Source organism: Oncorhynchus keta, chromosome 7 (genome assembly GCF_023373465.1).
Source record: "Oncorhynchus keta strain PuntledgeMale-10-30-2019 chromosome 7, Oket_V2, whole genome shotgun sequence".
Taxonomy (NCBI): Eukaryota; Metazoa; Chordata; class Actinopteri; order Salmoniformes; family Salmonidae; genus Oncorhynchus; species Oncorhynchus keta.
This window is the reverse complement of record NC_068427.1, coordinates 23,662,838-23,676,505: the sequence shown is the minus strand read 5'-3', so window position 1 is coordinate 23,676,505 and position 13,668 is coordinate 23,662,838. Positions and strand designations below refer to the sequence as shown.

Here is a 13,668-nt window from a genome sequence, read left to right as displayed (position 1 = left end):
GAGTGAGCATGGTCCCCAACCACAGGTATGGGACCTCACATGGACATAGAGTAAATCCATTGTCTGTGGCGTTCCCTTCCACTGCACGTGCAGATGCCGTTTCCAGGCTCCTGGGTGGTCTTATGGTGTTGAATAACACTCATAATGCAAAACACAGACATATTGCAGTAATTATTGGTTCAATTGAGTACAACTCTAAACAACAATTTAACAAATGGGTTATGACACGTGCAATTCAACAGAGGCCCCAGTGCACACAGGGTAAGGTTCAGTTCACTCAATACAAAAAGTTCATTGCAATTCCCAATGTGAAAAATTGGAACATGAATTTCAGTTTACTTATTGGATAAACTATGGGAGGAAATACACACTGCACAAACATTAAGAACACCTACTCTTTCCATAACAGACTGACCATGTAAACTCTGATCCCTTATTGACGTTACTTATTAAATCAACTGCAATCAGTGTAGATGAAGAGGAGACGTCTTAAAAATCCTTCTTAACCTTTGAAAACAACAGACATGGATGGATTGTGTACCATTCTAAGGGTGAATGGGAAAGACAAAAAATGTAAGTACGTTAGAACACGCTCGACAGTTTCCTGTGTATATCAAGAATGGTCTACCGCCCAAAGGACATCCAGCCAACTCACATATTCAAGCTTTATGAGGCGTAAATGATACAGGATAGTAGTTCAAGACAAAAGTCCTGTATTCCATTTTCATAGCATACCGTATTGTTCCCCATACATTAGTGTAGGAAGGAGCAGTCACATGTTCTGACAATTTGAAGAATCACATCCCAATGTGCTTTTAAGGTGATCTCATATTTAATTATCATCAGGATAGAGATGAATGAGGATGACAAAACAAAGAACCTAACTCCAAGACATTCTTCAAACATTAGAGGTTGAGGCATTATTTCATTACTCAGAAAGAAAATACATCTGACATAACATATCACTTGAATTTACATTCAGACTAGTTTTAGCCCCAGAACAAGATCAATGGGTAAAATAACAGTACATGACTAATTACAGGATAACTGAACACAGTTTTTTTTTAAGTAGAAACATTAAGTTGAAAATCAAAAGATAATGCATTATATGCATTTACTCTAGCTTTTTCTTTAATCACTCGAAATCAACTTTCACATTACAAAACTATCACAAAAACAAGTTACTGTTTTACAGAACATTTCATATCCAAAAACTATACCCTTTAGAAGAGGGATGGGCCTTCCCTTTACATTAAAAATATATATGTAAAAAATCACAATGACCATATGAAAAAGGAACCTCTCACTCCATGGTTTTAAGGCATATCAATGCTTGTTTACCTCAAGCATAAATGACAGGCAAACTGAGGGACGACCTGACAACGGGGTCCTTCCAACTCCTTAGGAGCCGTGGTAGAGGAGGTTGGTGCTGAACAGGGCATGGTTATACTGCTGATGGTAGTACTGCTGCTCTGCCTTCACCGACGTCTGGTGTTCCACCTGGCTGCCTGCGTTACCAGTAGCCACCAAGTGCTTCGCTGTATCCCTGTAGACGTGGTGGTGTACGATGTCGGCGGGGGCGATGGTAGAGCCGCTCGACCGGGTCCCCTCACACCCTAAACCTGGTCAAATAATTTAAATGCTGGTTTTGCCAGTGCGGGGCCAAACTTCCTACTCACAGATGAGCAAAGATTTAAGAATTGATTTTGCACAACTATTACTGATGGAGATGAACATTTCAGAAACGGAAAACCTGACTACAGATTGCCAAATAGGTTCCAGTGAACCTCACGATCTTGTGTCCGGCGCCGACAGAGATGGCCGCCTCGCTTCGCGTTCCTAGGAAACTATGCAGTTTTTTGTTTTTTTACGTGTTATTTCTTACATTAGTACCCCAGGTCATCTTAGGTTTCATTACATACAGTCGAGAAGAACTACTGAATATAAGATCAGCGTCAACTCACCATCAGTACGACCAAGAATATGTTTTCCGCGACGCGGATCCTGTGTTCTGCCTTAGAAACAGGACAACGGAATGGATCGCATGCAGCGACCCAAGAAAACGACTCCGAAAAAGAGGGAAACGAGGCGGTCTTCTGGTCAGACTCCGAACAAGGGCACATCGCGCACCACTCCCCAGCATTCTTCTTGCCAATGTCCAGTCTCTTGACAACAAGGTTGACGAAATCCGAGCAAGGGTGGCATTCCAGAGGGACATCAGAGACTGCAACGTTCTCTGCTTCACGGAAACATGGCTCACTGGGAAGACGCTATCCGATGCGGTGCAGCCAACGGGTTTCTCCACGCATCGCGCCGACAGAAACAAACATCTTTCTGGTAAGAAGAGTGGCGGGGGCGTATGCCTCATGACTAACGAGACATGGTGTGATGAAGGAAACATACAGGAACTCAAATCCTTCTGTTCACCTGATTTAGAATTCCTCACAATCAAATGTAGACCGCATTATCTTCCAAGAGAATTCTCTTTGATTATAATCACAGCCGTATATATCCCCCCGAAGCAGACACATCGATGGCTCTGAACGAACTTTATTTAACTCTTTGCAAACTGGAAACCATTTATCCGGAGGCTGCATTCATTGTAGCTGGGGATTTTAACAAAGCTAATCTGAAAACAAGACTCCCTAAATTTTATCAGCATATCGATTGCGCAACCAGGGGTGGTAAAACCTTGGATCATTGTTACTCTAACTTCCGCGACGCATATAAGGCCCTGCCCCGCCCCCTTTCGGAAAAGCTGACCACGACTCCATTTGCTGATCCCTGCCTACAGGCAGAAACTCAAACAAGAGGCTCCCACGCTGAGGTCTGTCCAACGCTGGTCAGACCAAGCTGACTCCACACTCCAAGACTGCTTCCATCACGTGGACTGGGACATGTTTCGTATTGCGTCAGATAAAAATATTGACGAATACGCTGATTCGGTGTGCGAGTTCATTAGAACGTGCGTCGAAGATGTCGTTCCCATAGCAACGATAAAAACATTCCCTAACCAGAAACCGTTGATTGATGGCAGCATTCGCGTGAAACTGAAAGCACGAACCACTGCTTTTAATCAGGGCAAGGTGTCCGGCAACATGACCGAATACAAACAGTGCAGCTATTCCCTCCGCAAGGCTATTAAACAAGCTAAGCGTCAGCACAGAGACAAAGTGGAATCTCAATTCAATGGCTCAGACACAAGAGGCATGTGGCAGGGTCTACAGTCAATCACGGACTACAAGAAGAAACCCAGCCCAATCACGGACCAGGATGTCTTGCTCCCAGGCAGACTAAATAACTTTTTTGCCCGCTTTGAGGACAATACAGTGCCACTGACACGGCCTGCAACGAAAACATGCGGTCTCTCCTTCACTGCAGCCGAGGTGAGTAAGACATAAACGTGTTAACCCTCGCAAGGCTGCAGGCCCAGACGGCATCCCCAGCCGCGCCCTCAGAGCATGCGCAGACCAGCTGGCCGGTGTGTTTACGGACATATTCAATCAATCCCTATACCAGTCTGCTGTTCCCACATGCTTCAAGAGGGCCACCATTGTTCCTGTTCCCAAGAAAGCTAAGGTAACTGAGCTAAACGACTACCGCCCCGTAGCACTCACTTCCGTCATCATGAAGTGCTTTGAGAGACTAGTCAAGGACCATATCACCTCCACCCTACCTGACACCCTAGAGACCCACTCCAATTTGCTTACCGCCCAAATAGGTCCACAGACGATGCAATCTCAACCACACTGCACACTGCCCTAACCCACCTGGACAAGAGGAATACCTACGTGAGAATGCTGTTCATCGACTACAGCTCGGCATTCAACACCATAGTACCCTCCAAGCTCGTCATCAAGCTCGAGACCCTGGGTCTCGACCCCGCCCTGTGCAACTGGGTACTGGACTTCCTGACGGGCCGCCCCCAGGTGGTGAGGGTAGGCAACAACATCTCCTCCCCGCTGATCCTCAACACGGGGCCCCACAAGGGTGCGTTCTGAGCCCTCTCCTGTACTCCCTGTTCACCCACGACTGCGTGGCCACGCACGCCTCCAACTCAATCATCAAGTTTGCGGACGACACAACAGTGGTAGGCTTGATTACCAACAACGACGAGACGGCCTACAGGGAGGAGGTGAGGGCCCTCGGAGTGTGGTGTCAGGAAAATAACCTCACACTCAACGTCAACAAAACTAAGGAGATGATTGTGGACTTCAGGAAACAGCAGAGGGAACACCCCCCTATCCACATCGATGGAACAGTAGTGGAGAGGGTAGCAAGTTTTAAGTTCCTCGGCATACACGTCACAGACAAACTGAATTGGTCCACTCACACTGACAGCGTCGTGAAGAAGGCGCAGCAGCGCCTCTTCAACCTCAGGAGGCTGAAGAAATTCGGCTTGTCACCAAAAGCACTCACAAACTTCTACAGATGCACAATCGAGAGCATCCTGGCGGGCTGTATCCCCGCCTGGTATGGCAACTGCTCCGCCCTCAACCGTAAGGCTCTCCAGAGGGTAGCGAGGTCTGCACAACGCATCACCGGGGGCAAACTACCTGCCCTCCAGGACACCTACACCACCCGATGTTACAGGAAGGCCATAAAGATCATCAAGGACATCAACCACCCGAACCACTGCCTGTTTACCCCGCTATCATCCAGAAGGCGAGGTCAGTACAGGTGCATCAAAGCTGGGACCGAGAGACTGAAAAACAGCTTCTATCTCAAGGCCATCAGACTGTTAAACAGCCACTACTAACATTGAGTGGCTGCTGCCAACACACTGTCATTGACACTGACCCAACTCCAGCCACTTTAATAATGGGAATTGATGGGAAATGATGTAAATATATCACTAGCCACTTTAAACAATGCTACCTTATATAATGTTACTTACCCTACATTATTCATCTCATATGCATACGTATATACTGTACTCTACATCATCGACTGCATCCTTATGTAATACATGTATCACTAGCCACTTTAACTATGCCACTTTGTTTACTTTGTCTACATACTCATCTCATATGTATATACTGTACTCGATACCATCTACTGTATGCTGCTCTGTACCATCACTCATTCATATATCCTTATGTACATATTCTTTATCCCCTTACACTGTGTATAAGACAGTAGTTTTGGAATTGTTAGTTAGATTACTTGTTGGTTATCACTGCATTGTCGGAACTAGAAGCACAAGCATTTCGCTACACTCGCATTAACATCTGCTAACCATGTGTATGTGACAAATAAAATTTGATTTGATTTATTTGATTTGATACATCACTGTACATCGACACACAAACCCTGCTCGCGGCTGCACTAGGGATTTGTTCGTAGATTCATTCTGGAGCTATACGGATCTGGGAGTTCGTAAATTCAGAGCGTTGTCAAATTGCCCGTTCGTAAATTCAGAGAGTTTTGCTCTCTGAGCGTTCAGAGCGCACAGTGTAAGATCTGGCAGAGGAGTAGGGTTGACCCGAGCGTTCTGACTTAACATCTTTAGTCAAGCTTCCAAGCTAACTGGCTAATGTTGGCTAGCTACTTCCAGACACAAATGAGAGCACATCTCACTCCATTTTACTCGCACTAGCAGAGCTGGTTAGGCTGTTTCCATGTTATGCAGAGTGTTGGCGACTAACTGTGCTGCTGGCAACAACTTAATTGTGCTTTTTTGCAGACGTTTACTGACACCAGCCATAATCAACGGGTGTTGAGCATTCATAAATTCATAAATTATTCTGCACACTCAGATGAGAGTGCTCTGAAATCGGAGTAGATAGCCAGAGTGAATTTACGAACGCACCCCTAGTTCCACCCCCTTCCCGCTCCCATTGGTTTAGCCATTATGCCAAGAAAGTCTAAATGACAGCATAATCTTTAGAAATGAGACAGCACAATTGAGGGCCTGCACAGCCTTCTCAATATCACTAGAGGGCACCAAATTACTCAGATATTCAGGTGAACTATAGAAAATATGAAATAATATTGCTTCTGTGTTTTCAGACGATTGTAGATACATTCTCATGCACACAAAAAATTAACAAATTAAGAGAAAAATCATAGCCCCACCATCATAATTTTATTCAAAATAATTACCTTTTAATGAGTTTAAACCGTACAAAACTACTCCACACTGAGCGTCAGCTCTAATTTGCATGAATATATGCCATCTACTCATGAACATTTGTGATTCTGTACAGACTGAATAGTACTGCTGAGCGGATTGCTCGACCGAAAAATGTAATGAAGCAGATGTATGCAGGGAGGGATTTAAAGTTTGTGACCAATACATTTATGAAGGTTCCTATTTTTCCTTCTTAAAAAATTGCCTTAGGCAAGAGTAGCTTTGCCTTGCTTTATAAAAATTGTAGCACTACTAATCACGCTCATTTGTCATAGACGTCTACACACAACGTCTACATTTTGTCATTACTGTAGTTAGCAAAGCAATACAACAAAACACAAGCCAAATAAAGCTGCAAAAACATAGAAAAACAGTCCAAATAAACTCACACCATTTAACACCAGACACAATAGATAGGCTATACAGAAAAGCGTACAGAAACGCGTACAAAGTCCTTTCCTAGAAAAGTAGAATGAGGGCACTAGGAGGGGCTAATTCAACCAAAGTCTCCAGTCTGCGAGCTAATAGGACAGGGTCAGGCCATATAGCACACCTTGGAAATACCTAAAAGCTCACATAATACAGAAAAGCTGCACAGTAAAGATGTATGTACTTTAAACATTAACGTAAAGATATGCTTTGGCATAACAAGGGAGTTCTTGTATAAAAAAAATAGCTATGAGACAGAGTCACCACCAGAAATTTCCAAAAAGGTAGATTTTCTCATGGGGAATAAAAGAAAACACAGATAAAACAAAATATGCTTTCCCTTATTTTTACTTTAAGGGGAGGAACATCCTCTAGTAGTCTCTTCATTCTGACATGAGATGATGTCTTTATCCCCTTATTGGCCAAAGTGGTGCAACAACATTAGTACCACTAAATGCAGTACTGGATGTCTTAACTCAGTGGCCCCCAACCGATGTTTAACACGCACTTATAAAACGGGACCTGTGGAATGCACATGGCATTTTTACTTTGGCGCACTAGTGTCGGTTATATAATTTGTATATCACTGTACTTAGTCTGTGAAAACCATTAAAACAGGAAAGTCTGATTAAATTTAGCCGGAGTCATTTAATTCCTACTATATGGCTCTGAGCTTAGCTATACCACAGCCTGTGCTATAGAAACAAACAGAGCATGGCTTTGTGTCCTTGGTTGCACCTTTATAATGCAGAAACCCGCCTGTTTGTAGCGCAAACCGTTAAAAACTAAAATACACATTTAACCAGTGCTACATTTTGTTATTTCTGGTGCAGATTCGGGGACGCTCTTAAACCGGTAGAGGCCTTCGCGGGTCCATTCTAAAATGGACCTGGGGTTTCCCATCCGGACCCGATATGCATAAATAAAATACAACTATATAGGGACCCGTCCTGAACAGAATCGAGGACAACTAGACCCGTTCGGTATAGACCAGATCGATACAGACCCGGTCCTGAAGCAACAGACAAGTACATTTTTAAGCTACTTTATTTACCGGAGCTGATAAAGCGCAAGGGAAGAGGTAGAGTAATGATGCTATAGCAGGGGCCATGTTGTGTGGTAGGCTACTGTGAGTGTGCGTGAATGAGCAACACAGGAACAGTGGCGGGAGAGACCGCAACCAACCAATCCGACTTGAGCTATAGTAGACTAATCGCTGCCATAGCTAGGTTATGTATCATCATATATGATTAAGTACTGGTACCTATTGACTGCATCAAACCGGGAGAAGCTAGTTAAGATCGCAAGCTACACTATTTGATGCTGCATACGCTTTCCCGTTCTACAGTTACAAACAACTCGCAGCGCTGTAGTGAAGGAAGTTGTCAAGGAAGTCAGTTTGTGTTTATACAGGACCTCCCGCCCTCAACTACAGTCAACCAATCAGTCAACGCGGCGCTATACCGAGACCTCCGCATTTGAGTGGCGCACGGCGATGTGGTACAGAGCTCAATTTGGCCATATGATGCCTTGACCACATTTTCGGACCAAGCATACATTGGCTCTTATGATTGGCCAACAACAAGCTACACGTACCACTCTCATGAAAAACAAAGAGCAGCAGCAAAAATGATACAACTTCTGTCTCGCGCTCTACTGCAGCATTCGTGTTCGAATGTATGTGGGTCCTAGCAAGTCAGTTAAAAATGACACATACCCAAGGCAATCCTATCAGAGCCGACCCAGACCCTCATATTATTAAGAATTCTCGACCCGGACACGGTTGCATCCCAGATCTGGTCTCGGGGATTCGTGTCCAGCTGGATTCACGAAGACCTCTAGTACACACACACAATAACAATCATGAGTAAGGAACTATTTCAAACAAACCATATTTAATGTATAAAAAACGTTTGTCACAGAAAATAGATTTGGTGTATGGATCAGATAAAATAAGAGGTCATGACCACTAAATAAATTAATAGTGAAATGCTATCCCATCAAGGTGTGCCACGGTTAAAAAACAGTTGGGAACCACTGGTCTAACTTCGTAAAGGTCAGAATTCCGCCATTGCATATTCAAGATGTGGAGGGAAACTTCAGTGCAGCCTCTAGGATTTGAACTAACCGAAGTCTAATCTTCTCCCTATTCTTCTCCGGAAACCAAGTGAGGCTGGTTTCAGTAAGTTGTTCCCAAGGTATGGGCGTTTCTACATCAAAGGAATGTAGATTAGAATTTTACAACATTATTACAGTTATCATTGGGCAATGTAGGGTGTGGAGGGATACTTGTGCAAAACAGAAGTCACTCATCCTAAGGGGCTTTGCCAAAAACACAAGATTATTTAACAAGAATTGTGTGGATCATTCAAAGAACCTGGTATAACAACAAAACATAAAACTAATGTTTCTCTATCAATTAAGTATGGTAGCAAGGCAATGGATTTCTTAACATGTATGTAGAATACAATAAATTAACTATTTATGCCTTTATTTCTAGAACCCGGAAATATATCATTATCATGCCAAGAACCCAACAATGGCACTAAAATTGATGCCTGATGGACATTCTACCAAGATACAATGACTAGGAGGGTCAACACTCAACTCAATACATGCACTCTAAGGTCTCTACAGGTAGGCATAGGAGTTAGTGCAGCGACAGGGGATCTGCATGGAGGCCACAGTGAAGATCTCCAGCTCCTTAGGGGCCGTTGTGGACACCTCCACTCCCCCCTGGTCCACCAGGCCTGGCACCGGCGCAGACCCATTCATCCCAAACGCCAAGGGTCCTGGCCCACCTGAGCTCACTGCCGGTGGCGCTGACTCCATGCTCTCCTGGTGTATGCTCTCCATCAGGAACTCTCCGACGCCGCAGACCGACCCATTCAGCATCTCCAGCGGCAGGCCCATACCTAGTTAGAGCAGTGGATAAGCATGTTGGGCTACCATCTAGAATACAACTAAATAAGAATACAATGACATACAGGTCAGAATACTCTACAGTCCCAAAGAGGCCATTCCATCATGCACAGGCTGTCTGGGCAGAAGGGGAGACACTGGTATTTAGCATTTTAGAATAATCAACCTTACTCAGCAAGTCCAATGTCCAATTTTAGGCTTTATCATTAAGCAATAAAAATAAAATACTTTAAAAAAATATATATTTTTATTTTTTAAATCAGCCACTGCCCCATTTTCTGATTCCCTTACAGCCTTCAACTTCCTGGCAACAGCTCAAAACTCTGCTCCAGAGTTTGCAGAAGTCTAATAAAACAAGCAGATGCTTTTACATGTCAACCTCAGAGGCCTGGCAAACAGCAAAGGATAAGTCCCCTGCCACCCCCTTCTTCCTCATACTGCTCATTATAACTCTGCACAATTAAGTAAACAATGTATTCTACCAGGTTCTCATATGGGCTCGGCCAGTTTAATCATGGTTTTACAACAGGATTTTAGAATCGGAAAGGTTTTATGACACTCTTTGCTTTATTACGCATAATTAGGTGAGGAGAACATTCAGTCAGGAATAGGGCTGCAAATGGATGCTATACTACTGGAAACTTTCAAAAGTTTACCAACATTTTGGTAACTTAAAGTATTTTATTTGATCAGGTGACATCTAGTGACCTTTTTTGGGTACTTCAGATTACCACAGGTGTCCATCTCTGGCCAACAAACATATATAAAATAAGATGATTTTCAAACAAAAAGGGTATGACAAAGCTGTAAACATTATCCTAAATATAACCCATCAACTTAGTGAATACCATTGGTTTTAAATGAGGGCTTCAGCATGAAATATCCCTAATATATACATCCAGTCAAAAGTTTGGACACCCATGGTGTGGGTTTTTCAAGAGGTTTTCTTTATTTGAAATATTTTCTACATTGTAGAATAATAGCGAAGACTTTAAAACTATGAAATAACACAAAATGGAATCATGTAGTAACCAAAAAAAGTGTTAAGCTTTGCACACTCTTGGCATTCTCTTAACCAGCTTCACGAGGAACGATTTTCCAAAAAGTCTTGGAGTTCCCACATATGCTGAGCACTTGTTGGCTGCTTTTCCTTCACTCTGCGGTCCAACTCATCCCAAACCATCTCAATTGGGTTAAGGTTGGGTGATAGTGGAAGCCAGGTCATCTGATGCAGCACTCCACTCTCCTTGGCCAAATAGCCCTTACACAGCCTGGTGGTGCGTTTTGGGTCATTGTCCTGTTGAAAAACAAATGATAGTCCCACTATGCGCAAAGCAGATGGGATGGCGTGTCGCTGCAGAATGCTCATGTAGCCATGCTGGTTAAGTGTGCCTTGAATTCTAAATAAATCACAGACAGTGTCACCAGCAAAGCACCCCCACACCACCACCATGTTGCACGGTGGGAACCACACATGCAGAGATAATTCGTTCACCTACTCTGCGTCTCACAAAGACACAGAAGTTGGAACAAAAAACATCAAATCTGGACTCCAGATCAAAACGACAGATTTCCACCGGTCTAATGACCATTGATCGTGTCTTCTTATTATTGGTGTCCTTCAGTAGTGGTTTCTTTGCAGCAATTCAACCATGAAAGTCTGATAAACATCCAGATGAGCTTTAATGACATACAACACTCCTTCGTGGCCTCCAACTGCTCTTAAATGCAAGCAAAACTAAATGCATGCTCTTCAACCGATCACTACTCTGGACGGTTCTGACTTAAAATATGTTGTTTGTGTTGCACTGCTTTGCTCTATTTTGGCCAGGTCGCAGTTGTAAATGAGAACTTGTCCTTAACTGGCCTACCTGGTTTAATAAAGGTGAAATAAAAAATAAATAAAAACTGTACACAGTGTCCTCTGAACAGTTGATGTGTTTGGTCTGTTACTTGAACTCTGTGAAGCATTCATTTGTGCTGCAAATCAGAGGTGCAGTTAACTCTAATTAACTTGTCTTTTGCAGCAGAGGTAACTCTGGGTCTTCCTTTCCATTTGGTGGTCCTCATGAGAGCCAGTTTCATCATAGCGCTAGATGGTTTTTGCAACTGCACTTGAAGAAACTTTCAAAGTTCTTGAAATGTTAAGGATTGATGGACCTTCATGTCTTAAAGTAACAATGAATTGTTGTTTCTCTTTGCTTATTATTGTTGTTTCTCTTTGCTTATTTGAGCATTAATATGGACTTGGTCTCTTAAACAAATAGGGCAATCTTCTGTTTACCACCCCTACCTTGTCACAACACAACTTATTGGCTCAAACGCATCAAATAAATCAATTCCACAAATTAACTTTTATCAAGGCACACCAGTTAATTCAAATGCATTCCTCATGAATCTGATTGAGAGAATACCAAGAGTGTTCCAAGGGTGGCTACATTGAAAAATATCAAATATATTTTGATTTGTTTAAACCTTTTTTGGTTACTACATGATTCGATATGTCATTTCATAGTGTTGATGTATTCACTATTAGTATACAATGTAGAAAATAGTAAAAATTAAGAAAAAAACTTGAATGAGTAGGTGTGTCCAAACTTTTGACTGGTACTGTATATTTTACACACTTATTTTACTATGTCAATAAGTCTTTGTTGTAAACATTTTGGCTCTAAACTGGTGGTGAAAAAAGTAAATCAGTAGTTTATAGAATAAAACAAAATGTTCATTTTACCCAAACACATACCTATAAATAGTAAAACCAGAGTAACTGATCATGTTGCAGTGGTCTCAATTTTTTCCAGAGCTGAACATGAATACATTTTTTAAAAAGTATAAATTAGCAAAATGACCAGATTGCAGAAGATGCCGGTAACTTTGGTAAATTACCAGTTCTCTTTGCAACCATAGTCAGGAGATGAATCACCCTAAAACTCTTGCTCATTAAAAAAAAGGTTACTTGAATACGTTAATAATCCCTCGCAAATTGAAGTTATTTTTTACAGAGTATTAAAACTGCAAAAATCTACCGTCAGTTCTGGCCTTCTTGATTTGATTGGCTTCCATGTTATCAAACGATCTCTTTCTATTGGGTGCCCCGTTAAGGAGGCTCCGCCCTAGGATGAGAGGGTGGGAGTGGCCTCCGTTCTGGGTGGTATCGTTCAGACAGAAGCCGTTAAACTGGGTCTGGGTCAGGTTCTGCTGCAGGTTCTGCGCATTGGAGAGCATCTCAGCACATTCGCGGAACCCCTGGGCATGGGCCAGGTCAGCGGCGGACAGCCCACTAGCGTTCCTCATACTGCGCAATAAGAGAAGAGAGCATTAGAGAAACCTACGCCCGGCCATAGTCAGGGATCTCTCACACACACACACACACACGCACACACGCACACACGCACACACGCACACACACACACACGCACACACGCACACACACGCACACACATCCCTGACTGCCTCTATTACACTAACCTTGCACATCTACAATACCATTATCTCTTTGAGGGAGAGATGACAACTGATCCCTTTAGATATTTTTTTCCCTGAAATTAAGTGCATCTGGAAATAAAAATCTCATCTTTTTTTAAATGAAAATGTAGAGCTGTCTACTGCAAGAGAACATGATAAATAACTATCAATATGCACACATTTAAAAAATGTCTGAATCAGGAGACCAAAGTCATTCCCACATCCCAGAAATGTTGATACATTTCAAAGATGCAAAACATTGAGTGGCAGAAATGCACATTCTTGGAGATAACGGACAAGTTCATTCAGATTGACGGTGACCTCAAAGAAATATATAATAGTCAAAAAGAGGAAAAGTTACACTAGGTGGTGTTCTGAAAACAGCACTTGATTTTCAGCTACAGAGAGGTTGAACAGGGTCAAAATCATAGTATCAAGTCATCAAGTCCACCTTGCAGAAAATGTATGTGCATGTATGTGTGTGTATGAGACGTAAATATGAGTGAGTGGGTGTGTGTGTGTGTGAAGCTAACAAAGTGTCTCTAAAAAAAGCTGAATAATAGTTAAATTCTTGCTAAAGTGAGTAGAGACTGGCAACACAGGACCAAAGTTCTGCTTATTTGGTCCAAAGGCAGTCCTCAAGACAGGCTTCAGGGTCCTCCAACTCATTCATCGGTCACAGGGAAAGCTAGTTTTTTTTTTTCAGTACATCCATG

At 42.7% G+C, this 13,668-nt stretch overlaps 1 protein-coding gene across 1 annotated transcript in view; it reads right to left on the bottom strand.

Annotated features, from left to right (window-relative positions):
• Nucleotides 1-8,438: 8,438 nt before the first annotated feature.
• Nucleotides 8,439-13,668, bottom strand: part of LOC118386178 (ankyrin repeat domain-containing protein 10-like) — a 31,225-nt gene continuing 25,995 nt past the window's right edge. Inside the window, exons 4-5 of the mRNA XM_035773682.2 lie at nt 12,514-12,782; nt 8,439-9,477 (exon numbers count right to left, since the gene is read on the bottom strand). Coding sequence (XP_035629575.1) covers nt 9,194-9,477; nt 12,514-12,782 — 553 coding nt within the window. The 3' untranslated portion in view covers nt 8,439-9,193. The remainder of the gene's footprint in view (nt 9,478-12,513; nt 12,783-13,668) is intronic.